General features: G+C 61.7%; 1 protein-coding gene and 1 pseudogene across 5 annotated transcripts; both read left to right on the top strand.

Moving 5' to 3' along the window:
- The first annotated feature begins 1,166 nt into the window (after positions 1 to 1,166).
- LOC104917066 (C-type lectin domain family 2 member D-like) lies at positions 1,167 to 6,397 on the top strand. Of its 5 annotated transcripts, none has more exons than XM_085215178.1 (8): positions 1,167 to 1,545; positions 2,343 to 2,467; positions 3,032 to 3,256; positions 3,538 to 3,725; positions 4,132 to 4,211; positions 4,294 to 4,403; positions 4,840 to 4,946; positions 5,504 to 5,543. In XM_085215178.1, the coding sequence occupies exons 2-7, from the start codon at positions 2,395 to 2,397 to the stop codon at positions 4,923 to 4,925; spliced, it is 762 nt and encodes a 253-aa protein (XP_085071304.1). In that variant the 5' UTR covers positions 1,167 to 1,545; positions 2,343 to 2,394; the 3' UTR covers positions 4,926 to 4,946; positions 5,504 to 5,543. The 5 variants fall into 5 exon arrangements, with proteins under 5 accessions (XP_085071304.1, XP_085071302.1, XP_085071300.1 ...); XM_085215174.1 differs by having other exon boundaries at positions 1,168 to 1,545; positions 4,091 to 4,211; positions 5,504 to 6,397; XM_085215176.1 differs by lacking the exons at positions 4,840 to 4,946; positions 5,504 to 5,543 and adding an exon at positions 4,544 to 4,833.
- Positions 6,398 to 7,484: 1,087 nt separating this feature from the next.
- On the top strand, positions 7,485 to 11,591 carry LOC146541974 (uncharacterized; annotated as a pseudogene).
- Positions 11,592 to 11,893: the final 302 nt, after the last annotated feature.

Here is an 11,893-nt window from a genome sequence, read left to right on the forward strand (position 1 = left end):
GAAAAGGGGGGAATTGTGGGAACCAAATGTTGCTTCTGCATTAGAACTGGATAATATGTATACTTTTATTTCACGATCTCCGCTGCCGTAGTTCTTTCTGGGAGTCTTTCTGTTTAACCTGGGGAAGATCTCTGGTAGTTTACGTCACTTACCGTCTATATGACCCTTCCAGGGACGCACGCTCTGCATATAGGTGTATATAGGTGTAGGTACGTATAGTTTGTCATACACACTGCAAGAATACCCTGCACCAGATCCAACCAGAGGACAAGTGATGGATGCCCGAGGAAGCGCCTGAAGAGACGTGGGAAGGCCTGGCATCATCCCCCCCCCGGTGCTCCTTGTTTAAGGAAGACTGGGAAGCAAATCACATCAATACGACAAGAAGAGCGCTGAGACATCTTGGAAACAGCGGGATGGCGGCCGACTGACACCAGGTCACAAAGAAATGAACAAGTACGTCACAGATGTAAACCCTCTGATCAGGTTGTGAACCTGGAGTAGCAGCCAGTGGGGAAACGGGGGAGAGGGGAGGCAAGGGGAGAAGACAGGGTACAAAGGCTGCCGTGTTGTGTCCATAGGCGCTCCTGCTTGCGGGACGCCCGCCATTGCAACGGCGAACAAAACCTGCTTTTATCAGAGATACCGTCCTGACAGAATTATCTGGATATTTCCAACATGCCCGTTAATTAGCAGCATCAGGGTGCAATTAACAAAGGGAAAACCTCATCAGCTTGTGAACGTGGAGAGCCCTGCGGTGGCAGAGCGGGGATGGGGGCGGGGATGGGGGCGGGGATGGGCGGGAGGGAGTGGAGCGGGGATGGGGCGGGGATGGGAGCGGGGATGGGAGTGGGGATAGGGGCGGGGATGGGGCGAGGATGGGAGCGGGGATGGGGCGGGGATGGGAGCGGGGATGGGAGTGGGGATAGGGGCGGGGATGGGGCGGGGATGGGAGTGGGGATGGGGGCGGGGATGGGGCGGGGATGGGAGTGGGGATAGGGGCGGGGATGGGGTGGGGATGGGAGTGGGGATAGGGGCGGGGATGGGGTGGGGATGGGAGTGGGGATAGGGGCGGGGATGGGGTGGGGATGGGAGTGGGGATAGGGGCGGGGATGGGGTGGGGATGGGAGTGGGGATAGGGGCGGGGATGGGGTGGGGATGGGAGTGGGGATAGGGGCGGGGATGGGGGCGTGAGGCCGCACGGCTGCAGTTCCGCGGCCATCGGTGCCCCGCTGGAACGGGACGGGACGGGAGTTAATTAATAGCAATGAGCAATTTGGGCCTTCAGCCCGGATCCGCTCCTCGCACAGCGCTGCGCGCCGAGTCTAGCTTTAGAGAGGCGGTCGTGAGGTCAACACACGCAGCCAATGGGCGCCTTCCAGCAGCCTCTTACTCCTCTGCTATTGGTGGGACCTCACAACGTCCCGCCCTTCCTTCAGCCGCTCGGGCGGTAGCCATGTGCAGTTAGGAGCGGAGCAGCTGCGTGCGGGTGGGTGTCTGCGGACAGACGGAGACACGGACGGACGGGCGGACGGACGGACAGAGGTACGGCTGGGCAGGGGGAACGCGGAGACAGGGGAAGGGGGCAGGGGAGGAGAAGGGGATCCGCGGTTGGGGCGGCGCGGAGGAGCAGGGCAGGGGTGCGGGCTGGGGGCAGCTGTGCGCGCTGTGCGGGCGGCGTTACGGCCGGCTTTGGGATGTGCTGAGCGCGGGGCGGCGTGCGGCGGTTTGGGGCCCTTTGAGGGCTCAGCAGGGGGCTGCGCCCGCTTCGGTGCCGGTTATTTGCGGTCGTTTCGGTGCTTTTTGGGTACCGCAGCTTTGCGGTCGGTCGGTCGGTCGGTGCCGCTCGGGCCGTTGCGGGGCGGTTCGGCGGAACGAACGCGGGGCGGCACCGCACGGAGCGAACGGGGCGGGCGCGGTGCCCGGAACGGGGCGAACAGCAGGGAGGGAGGCGGGCAGCGCTGCAACGCCGAGCGCCGCCACGAGGGGCGCCGAACAGCGCTGCGCCGCCGGTGTCACGTGGTAACTCCTCCAGTCGGAACGGGAAGTGGCCGCGATCACGTGATTCCTTCCGCGTTCCCGTGGCAACGCGCCGTTTCCAAGATGGCGGCCCCGGGGCTGTTTCTGCCTCTTTCGAGTCGATTTGGTGCCATTTCTGGGCATTTTAGGCACTGTGCCCCGGTTTCTGGCCCGACTGCGGCCATTTGGGTCCATTTAGGGCTCATCGGGTGCAGTTTGGTCCATGTGGGCCGTCCAGCTTCGGATGCAGACAAGGCACCGCTTGGCCTTTAACCCTTTCTGACACCCAGAGCCCCATTCTGTGTCTCCTCTCTCCCTCCCAGCGCCACAGCAGGGCTGGCAGCTCTCAGCTCCACCGTCCAACACTTCCCCTGCATGCCAACAGGAGAACAACACCCAAAGTGCCTCCCACAGCTCGAATCGCAGCCGTTCTGCGCTACGCCGAGGGGTAGGAGAACAGAATCTGTGATTCTCTGCTGGAACGCAGCAGGAAAGGGCTGAATGGGGAGCAGAGCCCGAGCCCCTCTGCTCTCACACAGTGACAGAACGGCCAGGGTTGAAGGGACCCCAAGGATCACGAAGCTCCAATCCCCCACCACACGCAGGGCCACCAACCTCCCCATCTCACAGCAGCCCAGGCTGCCCAGGGCCCCATCCAACCCGGCCTTGAACACCTCCAGGGATGGACGGGGATCCACAGCCTCTCTGGGCAGCTGTTCCAGCACCTCACCACTCTCACAGCAAACAACTTCCCCCTGACAGCCAGCTGAAATCTGCCCTCCCTCACCTCCCAACCATTCCCCCGTCCTGCTGTTCTCTCCCCTTTCCATGAGCTGACTCCCCTCCTGTCTGCAGGCTCCCTTGAGGTCCTGCAGGCTGCACTGAGGTCACCCCGCAGCTTCTCTTCTCCATGCTGAACAGCCCAGCTCCCTCAGCCTGGCTTTGCAGGGCGGTGCTGCAGCCCCCTGCTCATCTTTGTGGCTCCTCTGGACTCCCTCCAACTCTCCAACAGCTCCCTGTCCTTCTGCTACTGGAGGCCCCACACCGGGACGCAGTGCTGCAGATGGGGCCTCACGAGGGCAGAGCAGAGGAGGACGATCCCCTCCCTGTCCCTGCTGCCACCCTTGGTCTCTCTGTGCCCCACCAGGCTGCAGATGGAAGCGGGGCAGAAGGGAAGCAGCCCTTTTGATCCTTGTGGTCGCAGTGATCGCCATCCTCACGCTGGTGGTTTGGAAAAGTGAGTGCCCTCCAGCCCATTGTGGCCCTAGGATGGGGGATAATGGGGTTTCCCCGCACCCTGAGCTGTCCCCCAAAGCACAGCCCCCACCCGACCCCCTGGGTGCCCACGTGCCGCCCCAAACCACCTTCTGCTCCACCTTCCCAACCTCTACAGCCGTCCCGAGGCCGTCGCCCCACGTGGGTGCATCCCAACCCCAACCTGCTGCAGGGGGACGTTGGAAGCAGGAATGCAACGATTTCAGCTCCTCGTCTCTCATTTACCAACTCTCTCCCTCTCAGTGCTCCAACATGTGCTGGGCTCATCTGCCCTGGACTACACCCACGTGTGCTTCAACGCCACCAGCAATTTGCAAGGGAAACGGATATGCTATTACTTTTCAAAGACACAGTGTGACTGGAACAGCAGCAGGGAGCAGTGCCAGCGCCTCGGAGCTTCCCTGGCCACCGTGGACACGGAGGAGGAGCTGGTGAGAGCGGGGCGGGAGCTGCAGTGCCAACGTGGGGGTGGGAAACGCACATGTGGGGCCACGACAGCTCCTGCTGCCCCCACTTCACCCCACACCAAAGCCACGAGGAGCAGCCTTGGGGAGAGCACCGGGCTGAGCAGGGACAGCGTCACGTCCTCATCTAAGGTTGCCTGGCTTGGAAAAGACCTCGAAGATCACCGAGTCCAACCACAACCAACCATCCCACCCCAACCCTAACAGCCCTCTGCTAAATCACGGCCCTGAGCACCACATCCAGATGGTTTTAAACACATCCAGGGCTGGTGACTCAACCACCTCAACCACTGGGCAGCCCATCCCAGTGCTTCACAGCCCTTTCTGTACAGAAGCTTTTCCTGAGATCCAACCCAAACCTCCCCTGGCACAGCTTGAGGCCGTTTCCCCTCGTCCCGTCACCTGTCACCAGTCAGAAGAGACCGACCTCACTCTGCTGCAATCACCCTTCAGGTACTGGCAGGGAGCAGTGAGGTCTCCCTCAGCCTCCTCTTCCCAGACCCAACAGCCCCAGTTCTTCAGTCTCTCCTCGCAGGCCATCTTCTCCAAGCCCTTCCCCAGCCTCGCTGCCCTTCTCCGGCCCCGCTGCAGCCCCTCCGCGTCCTTTCTGTGCTGAGGTGCCCCAAAGCGAACCCGGCACTCGAGGTGAGGCCTCAGCAGAGCCGAGCGCAGGGCAGGATGACTTCCCTGCTCCCGCTCGCCGCTCCTGATCCCAGCCGGGATGCCGTTGGCTCCTTGGCCAGCTGTGCGCACCGCTGGCTCACACTCGGCCCACCGCCCGTCAGCACGCCGAGCTCCCTTTCCATCGGGCAGCTTCCAGCCGCTCCTCCCCAAGCCCGGAGGCTCTCCTGGGTTGCTGTGCCCAAACGCAGGACCCCACACTCGGCCCTGTTGAAACTCCCACCGTTTTCCTCAGCCCATCCGCGCGGGTCCCCCTGCGGTGCCCGCATCCCGCACTCGGCTCCAGGGCAGGGCTCTGCCCACACCGTTACCAACACGGCGCTGCGGCCGGCTGGGACCTGAGATTTGGGGCTGGGAAAAGGGTTCCAAGGGCTCCAAGCACACGTGGGTTTGTTCACAGGAATTCGTGCAGCGCTACCAGGGCCCGAAAGACCACTGGATTGGGCTGCACAGGGCAGAAGGGGACAAGCACTGGACGTGGGCTGATGGCAGAACCTTCACCAACTGGTCAGTGCGTGCGTCCGTCTGTCCGGGTGGGATCTCTTCTGGGGTCTGGCTGGGATGGGTTTGGGGTTGGGTTTCCCATTCTGCTCCCTCCTGCGCTACGGAGATGAACGGGGGGCTGCAGCACCGCCCTGCAAAGCCAGGCTGAGGGAGCTGGGCTGTTCAGCATGGAGAAGAGAAGCTGCGGGGTGACCTCAGTGCAGCCTGCAGGACCTCAAGGGAGCCTGCAGACAGGAGGGGAGTCAGCTCTTGGAAAGGGGAGAGAACAGCAGGACGAGGGAATGGTTGGAAGGTGAGGGAGGGCAGATTTCAGCTGGATGTCAGGGGGAAGTTGTTTGGTGTGAGAGTATGGAGGTGCTGGAACAGCTGCCCAGAGAGGCTGTGGATCCCCGTCCATCCCTGGAGGTGTTCAAGGCCGGGTTGGATGGGGCCCTGGGCAGCCTGGGCTGCTGTGAGATGGGGAGGTTGGTGGCCCTGCGTGGCACAGGGGGGGTTGGAGCTTCGTGATTCTTGGGGTCCCTCCCAACCCAACCCATTCTGTCACTCTGTCCTGTGCTCAGGTCCGTCCCAGGCACAGGCCCATGCGTGTACCTGAGCAGCATGGGGATCAGCTCAACGTTCTGCCACGATGACAAGTTTTGGGTGTGCAGCAGAGCCGACAGCTTCGTCCTATGGAAGAATGGGACAAATCCACATTGATGGATGCCATCGGCGTCGCAGTGCTGCTGGGCATCACTGTGACCTGAAGCTGCCTCTTCCCAGCACTGCTGCTGTATAATCAATGGATACACAGATGGTATGGAGTCAATAGATATACAGATAGTATATATATATATATAAATATATATCTATATATATCTCTAGGAGCTTGGTTAATATAATTGATGTTGGAGTAATGAGAGAAAGATGAGAGGAAGTCACTCGCCCTGTCCTGGGCTCGCGAGATGAACTCCGATGGAGCGGATCTCCAGAGAGCCCCTTCCCCACGGGCACTCAGCCCTTCAGTGGCTCTGGGAGAGGCGCAGCCAGGCTCCAGCTCTTCCTGCAGCACAGCCGAATCGCCTTCCCCTGTGCTCCCGTGGCTGATGGCTGACTCAGTGCTCGCCCCAGGTGCTCAATCAGAGGTTCAGGCCGCGATTCAGCAGCCCCATACAGCTGTGCCCAGCTGTGTCAGGAACTGGGCACGACTCCACTGCACCCAAAGGGAGGGAGCTCCCAGGGTCCTTACAGGTCAGGGCTCACAGCAGGGTCCCACGGCGCTGCCCACCCCCAGCTCAGGCTCTTTCTGCTCTCCTTCCGGGCCCCGCGGCGCAGAACGGTTCCATCGCTCCCTGGTCTGTAAGCTTCTGTTTCTCTCCCTCCATCTATTTGATCTCAATTTCAATTCATTTGTAGTAAATGATGTTACCTCACATTCCAGTATCATAGTTAGTAAAATAAGTTTTTTCTCATTAGATTGTTCCTGCCGTGCTGTTTTTTCTTCCTCGAGCCCAGCTCCCCTCTCCCTCCCCCTTTTCCCTTTCCTTCCCATTTCTGGAGGCCGGCTGCCCCCCGTCACGGCCGTACATTGAGCTGCTTCACTCCGTGACAGCGGGAGAGCGGCTCTGCCAGAAGGAACCACAGAATCACCGAGCTTGGAAAAGCCCTCCGAGGTCACCCAGCCCGGCCTGAGCCTCAGCGGGCGACTGGAGGCCGTTCCCTCTCCTCCTGTCGCAGTTCCAGCAGAGCAGAGGCCGATCCTGAGCTCAGCACAGCCTCCCCTCGGGACTTACAGAGCCACGAGGGCTGCTCCCCCCGGCTGGCCAAGGAGCCCGGCGCCATCCCGGCCTGCATCAGGAGCAGCGCGGCCAGCAGAGCAGGGAGCTGATCGTCCCCTGCGCTCGGCTCTGGGGAGGCCGCACCTCCGGCGCTGCGTCCGGCTGTGGGCCCCTCATACGGGAGAGGCGTGGAGGCCCTGGAGCCGAGCGCGGGATGGGGGGCACCGCAGGGGGATCCGCGCGGATGGGCTGAGGAAAACGGCGGGAGTTTCAACAGGGCCGAGTGTGGGGTCCTGCGTTTGGGCACAGCAACCCGGGAGAGCCTCCGGGCTTGGGGAGGAGCGGCTGGAAGCTGCCCGATGGAAAGGGAGCTCGGCGTGCTGACGGGCGGTGGGCCGAGTGTGAGCCAGCGGTGCGCACAGCCGGCCAAGGAGCCAACGGCATCCCGGCTGGGATCAGGAGCGGCGAGTGGGAGCAGGGAAGTCATCCTGCCCTGCGCTCGGCTCTGCTGAGGCCTCACCTCGAGTGCCGGGTTCGCTTTGGGGCACCTCAGCACAGAAAGGACGCGGAGGGGCTGCAGCGGGGCCGGAGAAGGGCAGCGAGGGTCGGGTTGGGGTCGGGTTGGGGGCCGTTCAGTGTGGGGAAGTGGAGGCCGAGGGAGAGCTTGCTGCTCTCTCGCAATGGCTGAAAGGTGAGTGCAGGGACGGCGGTTGGTCTCGCTGGTGACAGGACGAGGGGAAACGGCCTCAGGCTGTGCCAGGGGAGGTTTGGGGTGGACACGAGGATGAACTTCTCTCCCAGCGGTCGGGCACTGCGATGGCTGCGCAGGGAGGTGGTGGAGTCACCGTCCCTGGCAGCGCTCAGGAGGCGCCTGGACGAGGAGCTGCGAGGTGCGGTGCGGAGCTGGTGGCAGCGCTGGTAGTGAGAAGACGGTTGGAACGGATGACCTTGTAGGTCTTTTCCAACCTTGTGATTCTACGAGTCTGTGAAACCACGTCCCTAAATGGGGTCACGGGACCTTTAGGGTCAGGAAATCCTTCTGGGACCACCAAGACCGTCCATCCCCACAACAGCCACTGACCAACTCCCCCTCAATAGGGTCATGGAACCATTAGGGTTAGGAAATCCCTTTAGGGCCACCAAATCCAACCACCACCAATGCTACCCACCAAACCAAGTCCCTAAATGGGGTCATGGGATCATGAGGGTCGGGAAATCCCTCTGGGACCACCAACAGCATCCATCCCCACCGTGGCCACCAACCACCATCCTAAATAAAGTCGTGGAACCATCAGGGTCCAAAATCCCTCTGGGACCGCCAAACCCATCCATCGCCGCCATCACCCACCAAACCCCGTCCCTAAATGGGATCACGGGACCATCAGGGTCGGGAAATCCCTCTGGGACCACCAACAGCATCCATCCCCACCGTGGCCACCAACCATCACCCTAAATAGGGCCATGGAATCATTAGGGTCCGAAATTCCTCTGGAACCACCAAACCACCACCACCGTCACCCACCAAACTACATCCCTGAATGGGATCATGGAACCTTTAGGGCTGGAAAATCCCTTTAGGGCCACCAAATCCAACCGCCACCAATGCCACCCTCCAAACCACGTCCCTCAATGGGTCATGGAACCTTTAGGGTCAGGAAATCCTTCTGGGACCACCAAATCCGTTCTTCCCCACAACAGCCACTGACCAAGTCCCCCCTCAATAGGGTCATGGAACCATTAGGGTTAGGAAATCCCGTTTGGGCCATCAAATCCAACCGCCACCAATGCTACCCACCAAACCAAGTCCCTCAATGGGATCACGGGACCATCACGGTCGGGAAATCCCTCTGGGACCACCAACAGCATCCATCCCCACCGTGCCCCCCAACCATCATCCTAAATGGAATCGCGGGACCATCAGGGTCCGAAATCCCTCTGGGACCACCAAACCCATCCATCGCCGCCATCACCCACCAAACCCCGTCCCTAAATGGGATCACGGAACCATCAGGGTCGGGAAATCCTTCTGGGACCACCAAGACTGTTCCACCCCACAACTACCACTGACCAACTCCCCCTCAAATGGGTCATGGAACCATTAGGGTTAGGAAATCCCGTTAGGGCCATCAAATCCAACCGCCACCAATGCTACCCACCAAATCCCATCCCTAAATGGGATCAGGGAACCATCAGGGTCGGGAAATCCCTCTGGGACCACCAACAGCATCCATCCCCACCGTGCCCACCAACCATCACCCTAAATAGGGTCATGGAACCATTAGGGTTAGGAAATCCCCTTAGGGCCACCAAATCCAACCGCCACCAATGCTACCCACCAAATCCCATCCCTAAATGGGGTCATGGAATCATGAGGGTTGGAAAATCCCTCTGGGTCCACCAACACCATCCATCCCCACCGTGGCCACCAACCACCATCCTAAATAAAGTCGTGGAATCATTAGGGTCCGAAATCCCTCTGGAACCACCAAACCACCACCACCGTCACCCACCAAACTACATCTCTGAACGGGATCATGGAACCTTTAGGGCTGGAAAATCCCTTTAGGGCCACCAAATCCAACCGCCACCAATGCCAGCCATCAAACCACGTCCCTAAATGGGGTCATGGGACCTTTAGGGTCAGGAAATCCTTCTGGACCACCAAGACCGTTCTTCCCCACAACAGCCACTGACCATCTCCCCCTCAATAGGGTCATGGAACCATTAGGGTTAGGAAATCCCTTTAGGGCCATCAAATCCAACCGCCACCAAACCAAGTCCCTAAATGGGGTCATGGGACCATCAGGGTTGGGAAATCCCTCTGGGCCCACCAACAGCATCCATCCCCACCGTGGCCACCAACCACCATCCTAAATAAAGTCGTGGAACCATCAGGGTCCAAAATCCCTCTGGGACCACCAAACCCATCCATCGCCGCCATCACCCACCAAACCCCGTCCCTAAATGGGATCACGGGACCATCAGGGTCGGGAAATCCCTCTGGGACCACCAACAGCATCCATCCCCACCGTGGCCACCAACCATCACCCTAAATGGAATCACTGAACCCTTAGGGTTGGAAAATCCCTTTAGAGCCATCAAATCCAACCGCCACCAATGCTACCCACCAAACCACGTCCCTAAATGGGGTCATGGGACCATCAGGGTCCAAAATCCCTCCGGGACCACCAAGACCACCCACCACCGATGTCAGCCATCAGAGCACATCCCTATATGGATCACGGAACCTTTAGGGTTGGGAAATCGCAGGATATTCTTGCAGTGTGAGTGACCAAACGTTGCACTCACATTCACGCTGACAGGACACAGATTGCTGGTACCCACACACGCGCACGGACACACAGAAACGCGTACGGACACACAGAAACGCGTACGGACACACAGAAACTCGCACAGACACACGGACTCATAGAGACTTATAGACAGATTGGTCGCGCTCTGGGAGGACCGTGGCGCTCTGTCCAGCAGGGGGCGCTGTTCCGCCCGCTGAGCGCAGCGCTCTGCTTTGAGCGCCGGGCTGCGGGGCGGTTCGGTGTCACTGCGGTTCGGTGTCACTGCAGGGCGGTTCGGTGTCGCTGCAGGACTGGAGGACTGGACCAGTTCGGTGTCGCTGCGGTTCGGTGTCACTGCGGGACCGGGCCGGTTCAGTGTCACTGCGGGACAGTGCGGTGTCACTGCGGAACCGGTCCGGTCCGGTGTCACTGAGAGACGGGGGCGGTTCAGTGTCTCTGCCGGACCGGGGCGTTCGGTGTCGCTGCGGGACCGGGCAGATTCGGTGTCGCTGTGGGGCGGACTGGTGTCGCTGCAGTGCCGGGCCGGTTTGGTGTGGCTGCGGGCCGGTTCGGTATCACTGCGGGGCCGGGGCGGTTCGGTATCACTGCGGGGCCGGGGCGGTTCTGTATCACTGCGGGGCCGGGGCGGTTCGGTGTCACTGCGGGTCGGTTCGGTGTCGCTGCAGTGCCGGGCCGGTTCGGTATCACTGAGGGACCAGGGCGGTCCGCTGTCGCTGCAGTGCGGGGCCGGTTCGGTGCCACTGCGGGACAGGGGCGGTTCGGTGTCGCTGCGGGGCCGGGGTGGTTCGGTGTCACTGCGGGTCGGTTCGGTGTCGCTCCCGTCGCTGCGCTCACGGATTCCCCCCCGCACGGAAGCGCCGTTATTGTTCCCCGCGGAGCTCCGTGCGGGGCAGGATGATGTCGGCGATGCGGGGCGGCGCGGCGGTGTCGGTGCCGGTCCCGGTGCCGGTATCGGTGTCGGTATCGGTCCCGGTGCCGCAAACCGGGTCCGGTTCCAGCAGCAGCGCGCTCTGCAGTGCCCGGCGCTGCGCGGTCCCGACGCGGCCGTTGTGGTGCAGCCGCAGCCAGGGGTCACCTGCGGGCAGCGGGACGGGGCGCTGGGACACGGAACCGGGACCGGCACCGGGATGCGGCACCGGGACCGGCACCTGGATACGGCACTGGGATGGGGAACCGGGATGCAGAACAGGGATACGGCACCGGGACTGGCATGGGGATACGGCACCGGGATGTGGAACCGGGATGCGGAACCGGGATGCAGAACCGGGATGCCACACTGGGACCGGCACCGGGACCGGCACCTTGATATGGCACCGGGATGGGGCACCGGGATACTTCGCCGGGACCGGCACCGGGATGCGGCACTGGGATACGGAACCGGGATGTGGCACCGGGACCGACACCTTGATATGGCACTGGGATGGGGCGGTGGGATATGGAACCAAGACCGGCACCGGGATGCAGAACCGGGATGCAGAACCAGGATGAGGCACTGGGACCGGCACCGGGATGGGGCACCGGGATACTTCACCGGATTGTGGTACCGGGATACGGCACCGGGACCGACACCTTCATATGGCACCGGGGTGTGGCAGTGGATTGGGAAACCGGGATGCGGAACCGGATGCGGTACCGGGATGGGGCACTGGGATACGCAACCGGGATGCAGTACCGGGATAAGGCACCGGGATGGGGCACTGGATACGGCACCGGGATGCGGTACCGGGATACGGCACCGGGATGGGGCACTGGGATACGGCACCCGGATGCGGTACCGGGAAACGGGACCGGGGTGGGGCACTGGGATACGGCACCGGGGTGCGGTACCGGATACGGCACCGGGATGGGGGACTGGGGTAAGGCACCGGGAAAGCGGGAC

Source organism: Meleagris gallopavo, unplaced genomic scaffold (assembly GCF_905368555.1).
Source record: "Meleagris gallopavo unplaced genomic scaffold, MGAL_WU_HG_1.1 scaffold_8, whole genome shotgun sequence".
Lineage (NCBI taxonomy): Eukaryota > Metazoa > Chordata > Aves > Galliformes > Phasianidae > Meleagris > Meleagris gallopavo.

Coding starts and splice junctions, on each gene's coding strand:
- LOC104917066 (XM_085215174.1), top strand. CDS start 2,395: ATGCCAACAGGAGAACAACACCCAAAGTGCCTCCCACAGCTCGAATCG. Junction 3,257..3,537: donor CACGCTGGTGGTTTGGAAAA/GTGAGTGCCCTC, acceptor TCTCCCTCTCAG/TGCTCCAACATGTGCTGGGC. Junction 4,404..4,839: donor AAGCGAACCCGGCACTCGAG/GTGAGGCCTCAG, acceptor GTTTGTTCACAG/GAATTCGTGCAGCGCTACCA.